Source organism: Crocuta crocuta, unplaced genomic scaffold, assembly GCF_008692635.1.
Source record: "Crocuta crocuta isolate KB4526 unplaced genomic scaffold, BGI_CrCroc_1.0 scaffold290, whole genome shotgun sequence".
In the NCBI taxonomy this organism is placed as follows: Eukaryota; Metazoa; Chordata; class Mammalia; order Carnivora; family Hyaenidae; genus Crocuta; species Crocuta crocuta.
In genome coordinates, this window is record NW_027527429.1 from 6,210,297 (window position 1) to 6,216,787 (window position 6,491).

Consider the following 6,491-nt stretch of genomic DNA (forward strand, 5'->3'; position numbering starts at 1 on the left):
AGAGAGAGGCAGTGACCTGCAGCGAGCGCCAGGCCGGCCTGCGGGGCCAGACCCCGGGCTGAGGACCCGCGGGCGCCTACCGTTGCCATCGGCCAGCTTCGCCAAGGTGATGATGACAAATTCGTCCGTGAGGTTGAGAGGCTTGAGGTGGTGCTGCAGCTCGTACATGACCATGCTGAAGTGGTTTCGGGACAGAGCCACCAGCGTGTCACTGGCCACCTCTGCCTTCACGTAGCCCTCCATCTGCAGGGGACGGGAAGAGGGGCGTGTGGCTCCGGTATCCAATGGGCTGTCATGAAAACCCTCCTGCCCCACCCCCACTCCAGCCCAGCGGGCTCCTTGGGCTCTGCCTCTCCTTGCCCCCGCCCCCCCCAGGTCACTGGACCAGGGCCCTGCACATCCACCCCAGGCCATCAGCATCTCAGCCCCTGGGGGAGGGGCAGGGGGCGCGGCACCCATGGAGCCCAGGGCTCTACTACCTCCAGGTTCTCTCTCATCTCCTTGGAGGCGATGGCGACCAGCCTCTGGACGCCGTGTTCTTCCAGCTCCCCCTCCTGCTGGATGATCTCCTGGAGGATGTTGTAAATGTTCACTTTGCGCTGGGTGGAAATCTGGGAAACAGTTACGGGCGGGTGGGAAGATCCTGGACTAGGCTGTGGCGCCTGGGAGGGACCCAGCCCTGCTCCCAGAATTGTCCGCCATCCTCTCCCCCCACCGGCCCTCCTCGCATATACCTGTGATTGATCTACAAGATATGTATATGTGATCTTTGTCCCACTTCTGGTTTCTGGCACAGAACTCCTAAAACCCTTGGGAGTTTCCTAAGTGACGAAAGCATTGAAAGTGTCCTCTGTCACCTTAATGAGGTGACTTGGAAAGCACCTAAGGGTGGGGGCTGGTCACCGGGAGAAGCATCCCTTTTATTTAGAGGGTTGTAACTTTCGGTCTTGGAGTGGGGGGAGGGGCTGGAATCCGAATGCATTCACCACAGCCAGTGATTCGATCAACTGTGCCTCTGTAATGAGGCCTCCGTAGATCGTAGAGCAGGGCTGAGAGAGCTTCTGGGCTGGCGCACACCGGGGGGTTCTGGGTGCACCCCCAAGAAAGCACGGAACCTCCGCACCCTTTCCCCACGGCTTCCCCTGTGCGTCACCTCCACCTGGCTGTTTCAGAGTTCTATCCTTTTATAATAAACTCGTAATCTCGTGAGTAATTGTTCCTCTGAGTTGTGTGACCCCCTCTAGCAAATCAATCAAGCCCAAGGAGTGAGCTCTCCAGCCAGTCAGTCGGAGGCACAGGTGAGAGCGGGGGTGGGGGAGTCTTGCGGGACTGAGCCCTTAACCCGTGGAATCGGATGCTGTCTCCAGGTGGAGACAGGGGTCAGAACCAGTTGAACTGCAGTTCTCCAGGGTCAGGACCGAGCTGAACTGCAAGACGCCCGGCTGGTGCGTGAGAGCCACTCGGTGGTGTGGGGAAACTGCACACGCAATGGAACTGGTTTCAGAAAGATTCGTACCCCATCTGACGGTTGTGCCCACCGTCCTCAAGCCACCCTACCGTCCCACCTCCGCCCTGCCCCATCCGACTCATCCAGCTGGCCCGCAAATCTGTTCTCTCTTCCCTGTTCTCGGTCTGGCACCGTCAGCAAGACGGTGCCGCGTGGTCAGCGCGCATGATCCTCCACACACGTGTCACTGGCCCCGAAAAGCAGTCCTTCCCGCCCCTCGCCCTGGTGGGGGCGCACCTGAGACCGGGAAACGCGCCTCTCACTCTACTTTGATCCCTGGGTGGCCTTATCGTCATCCTAAATGACTCCATTTAAGGCAGAATTGGGCAACCAGACTGTACTTCCCGGACCACGCCTGGAGACCGGCGATTGAAAATAACCTATTGAATCAGGTTTGACGAGCGGCTCTTGAGGAATGAGTGTGGGGGCCACTGCCTGCAAAGCCCTTGGTAAGGGGCCTCCTCTCAGAGGGAGGGCGGCCGCCTCCCCAAATCCCAGAGGCCTCGGAAAAGGCACCTCGGGAAGAAAGGAACTCACCCAAATTTATATGTTCTCCTAGTGAAATCTGCTCCGGAGAGTCATGGCCTTGTTTGCCCGGTCTTGACCTAGCAAATAACCGAGGCTTCTAGCCTCCAATCGGGGGTTCCTCATGAAAACCCCTGGGAGAAAGGAACCTGTGGGGACTTGGTTGCTCAGAACCGCCTGGCCCTGGACCAGTGGCCCTCAATCTTTTTTTTTTTTTTTTAGGTGCTTCCTAAAGAGCCTCCTTAGACATTTTTTTCCTATTTCTACCTCCTACCCACGAGGCCTTAATTGCCTGAGTATTTGATGTATCTGTTTATGCGCTATATGCATCTCTGTACTCTATACAGAAAAGGTAAGGTTTTCTTCAGCGAGTCCATTTTACCCAGGGCGGGGGACTATCACCCCCACGGGGAATGCATGCTCTAGATTTTCAAAGAGAACTCAATGGCACCTGTAGACTTAATTAACCCTCTTGCAGTACCTATGTACACAGCCAGGTAAATATTAATAAGACCAGCCCGCTCTGTGATCAAGAGGCACCTGTGGAGAATATTTATGGTCACGAGGCAAAAATTGTCAAAGGTGTGGGGATGAGCACTGGGTGTTATGTGGAAACTAATTTGACAATAAACTCTTTGTAAAAAAAAAAAATTGTCAAAGGCTTGGAAACTGGCATAAAACAGGCACCAGAGGGGGTCTTGGCGCTGTCTGCAGCCACTTAAGGATTAGGGGGCCTCAAGCGGGTGTATCCTTGATCCCCTAGGCTATCTTAAGGCTCCCTGGAGATAGAGACTCAGTCATAGGAAACTGATACGAATGCAAATGTTTCCTCCATAGCAACAAAAACCATTGTGTTCCTGGCAACGTAAATGACTTTTGTCTGGTAAAGAACATCAATCTCTATAAGGAAAATTCTCATTTTAACAGATTCTGACGTGCTGCTGGTTCCTTCACCATTTAACGAAGAATGGAAATCTTCGAAACAGGTTAATTTTTCAAATATGCCTACGTGTTTATTGTCTATTTATTGCCACGTGCCTGTGTGTTTATTGTCTATTTATTGCCACGGATTATTGATGAGGGAGCGTGGGGCAGGCTGAGGGCGAAGTACAGGCTGCCAGCACCCCGACGCCTGCCAGGTGGGACGTGTGTGATATTCCTCGGACACTCCTGGCTGCCCAGGAACAGGGAAAAGGGAAGGAAGCAGATGGTTGACTGACAGAGATCGTAGTCATGAAGGACGTCATTCAGTTTACGGAGAACTTACTAAGCTGCAAGAAAAAGGCAATCTTATCCACAGCCTAATCTCCAGAAACCTATAGCCTCCGTTTCCTGGAGCCCTAATATCACCTTCATCAAGATAGAAGGGGGCTTAATGCCATGGTGAGGTGGGAAACAGAGGCAAATGAAAATTAGATTCCCTTACTGCCTGCAGCCCACCGACAAGTCTTTGAGACGGGCAGAGTGACATCCCCCTAGGAGTGCAGCTACCTTGATGATGATGACACTTTGCTGGGAGCTAAAGGGAATCTTGGCTTAACAGCATCCTGACGCCCCCCCCACCCCCCGGCCCGGGATCCTGGGAGTCTACTTTAATGTATAAAAATTCCTTTATGTCAATTCCCCCAAGATATATGCGGGCAATCATACTCCAAGTGTATGGTCCCTGATATACATCGGAAGGGTCTCATGACTGAGGTTTTACTGAACGGTAATAAATGGTGTTTTCCTAACAGCAGTGAGCCCTTCAAGGTCCTGGAAACCTTGCTTCCAAAATTCCGTAGAGACTTACCCAACCTGAGGGTATAGAATGAGTCACCCATCCCAACTCCAGTGCAGCTCTTTCTGCCCACAGGTCCTGTCCCTGTGCCTTAATAAAATCACCTTTCTGCACCAAGACGTCTTTAAGAATTCTTTCTTGGCCATTTGCTCCGAAACCCTGATCACCCCCAAACACCATCAATTATGGCCTGGGTATTATTAATCATTTTCTTAAATGTTTTATATCTTCTGACATCTTGAGGCCTCGATGACCTTGGAAAAACTCCCCGGCTCCCCCCGGGCTTAGCCAGTCACTAAGGAGAGCAAGCAAACAGCTCCCCGGTGAGCATCCTTTTCAAATGCAAACCAACCAGTCCAGAGCCTGCACCAACCACCTCCAGTATCAGGCTCTCACACTGGGGGCCACTATCCCCCTGCCCCTGATGACCCCAGGGCCACGTGCCATACAATCAGGGACAGCCCTGATACCCAGAGCTCATTGACATTGTTCACACCAGCTCATCCCAAGCCTCGTCACCGTGCCCTGCACCATCTCCCCGCCACCCTCCCCCCCAGAGACTACAATAGAGACTCTTACCCACATTCCTCCTCACCTCCTCTGTCTCCTGACCAGCCCTAGTACTTGCTCCTGTGGCCCTGCACCATATGGCCTGTCCCCACCCCCGCCCCCACCTCCCGAGTGCTGGCATCGGCATGAATAGCAGAACCCACATTTTAGAAGTCCGTTACAAAGCCTTTGCCTATCTGGGCTCCCCGACAGCCGCACACCTTCCTCACGGCGCAGCACCTCTTTCTACCAAATCAAGCTTTCCCCAAGATCCTGAGGCTCTGCTCCAAACTTTGCCCTGCCTTGCCCACCGTGACTTCCCAATCTCACAGCCCATCACTCCCCCCTACGCCCCCCTCCCCACCTCACCCCTGACCTAGGCGGGCCCAGCATCGCTGCACCCGGCTGGGCGGTGCCTTGTCTGCCCCGGGTCTACTTGCTTCACTTCTTCCACATCCTTGTAACTACTTCACGAGCACAAGGGCTCCCGCACCCACTGTGTCAGAATAAGGCAGCGTTTTACAAATTACGAAAGCCCCGGGCTCCCGTGGGTCCTCTGAGTCAGAGCCTCACAGCCCTGCCCGGGTCTGCGCCCCGGCGCCCGTCCCCAGGCCTGCGATGGTCAGTGTGCTGCCCGAGGGGCGGCTGAGGGCGAGCGGGCCCTACCTCGGGCACCTGCAGGCAACGGATGAGAGCGTTCATCACCACCGAGGGCTCCACGGTGGCCTTCTCCGTGATTATCACCGAGGCCAGCGTCTTCCGCATGTCAGGGCCTGTCCCTCCGGCAGTGTCCGTCTTCGCTGACCCGCCGTCCATGATGTCCAGGAGGTTTGTGACTTGTTGGAAAGTACCTGAGACAAGGGGGCCCGGGGGTGATGCTGAGGTGGCCATCACAGGGGGTGCCCCCGCGCCCAGGCCTTCCCGACGCCACCGCAGCTGGGGCGGCCATGCGGGTGCCGTGACTGCCCAGGGCCTCCCCGTCCGCGTGCAGACAGAGAAACAGAGGAGGGCTGGGACCCGCCCTCAAGGAGTCGGTGGCCAGGACGGGATAGGAATGCAGGGGCGGGGCTGACTTTCTCACCTCGGTCGTCTGGTTCCAGGGGTTCTAGGTCCTCGGTTTCCTCTGACGGGCCCTCGTTGGAGCCTGCCTCAGCTTCCGTCATCTCCTCCTCAGGCTCTTCTGAGACAAGATCTGTAAAATCACTGGTGTGTCGACACACCCCGAGGCGACCCCCGGTGAGTCCCACACTGCATACTCCTCTCCCCTCGAGTGTGCGCAGAACCGGGACTTGGTGAGACCCATGTTCTAACCAGTAGACCAAGGCCTAGGTGACAGGAAGTCATTCCCTTGGTCACATGCTCCCATAGGAGCCTCTGTGTCCTAGCGGACTGGAGAGGGAGTCCCACGCTGAGAAGTTAACGGTGTCACATAAACTGCCTGTGGAAGGGACCCCGTGGCAAGAAGCAGAGGACGTCAGTCCTCCAACCATAAGCCTGGAAGAGATCTAAACAGGATGTGGCCCTGCCAAGACCTTGAATGCAGCCTGTGAGACCCCCCGACTCCTGACCCACGGAAACTGTGTGCCATGATAGACGGGTGGTGTTTTCAGCCACTGAGTTGATGTCATTTATCACACAGCAGCAGCCAACTCGGTTAAGAAGGGCCCTTCCTCTCTTCTCTAGACACCGGACACGGACGATTAATGAGAAATCCACCCCCACCGTCCTCATCGCTCCTCTCGAGGAGCTCTCCCAACATCAGCAGCTTCTTAAGGGTTGACAGAAAACACCGACGTCAAGATGGAGGACCGAATGCTCCCAGATCCGCCGTCCCCCTGACCAGAGCTCCCCAAGCCTGAAACTCCACTCCAGGACTCTTCACCATCCTGAGCTCTTTCCCTCCTGGGAATCCTCTAAAGAGCTACTCTGGGACCTAACTACTGACCTTTACTCGGAGTCCTCTCCTGGATGGGACAAAAAATACACCACAAGGAAGAGGCGCCTAAGACGCATCAAAGGTAATGCAGACGAGGGGGTCGTCGAGGAAGTGGGACAGTTAGTTGGCTTCTCCGTCGTAATGTGGATGAGGAATAGGTCTCCTGCCAGGGCAGGAGGGTTTCACTAGAATCA

The 6,491-nt window shown here is 55.2% G+C and overlaps 1 protein-coding gene across 1 annotated transcript in view; it reads right to left on the minus strand.

Annotated features, from left to right (window-relative positions):
• Positions 1-6,463, minus strand: part of MROH2A (maestro heat like repeat family member 2A) — a 47,435-nt gene extending 40,972 nt beyond the window's left edge. Inside the window, exons 1-5 of the mRNA XM_077757648.1 lie at positions 6,307-6,463; positions 5,443-5,553; positions 5,028-5,212; positions 480-611; positions 81-243 (exon numbers count right to left, since the gene is read on the minus strand). Of these exons, the coding sequence (XP_077613774.1) occupies positions 81-243; positions 480-611; positions 5,028-5,212; positions 5,443-5,524 (562 nt within the window). The 5' untranslated portion in view covers positions 5,525-5,553; positions 6,307-6,463. The remainder of the gene's footprint in view (positions 1-80; positions 244-479; positions 612-5,027; positions 5,213-5,442; positions 5,554-6,306) is intronic.
• Between the last annotated feature and the right edge of the window lie 28 nt (positions 6,464-6,491).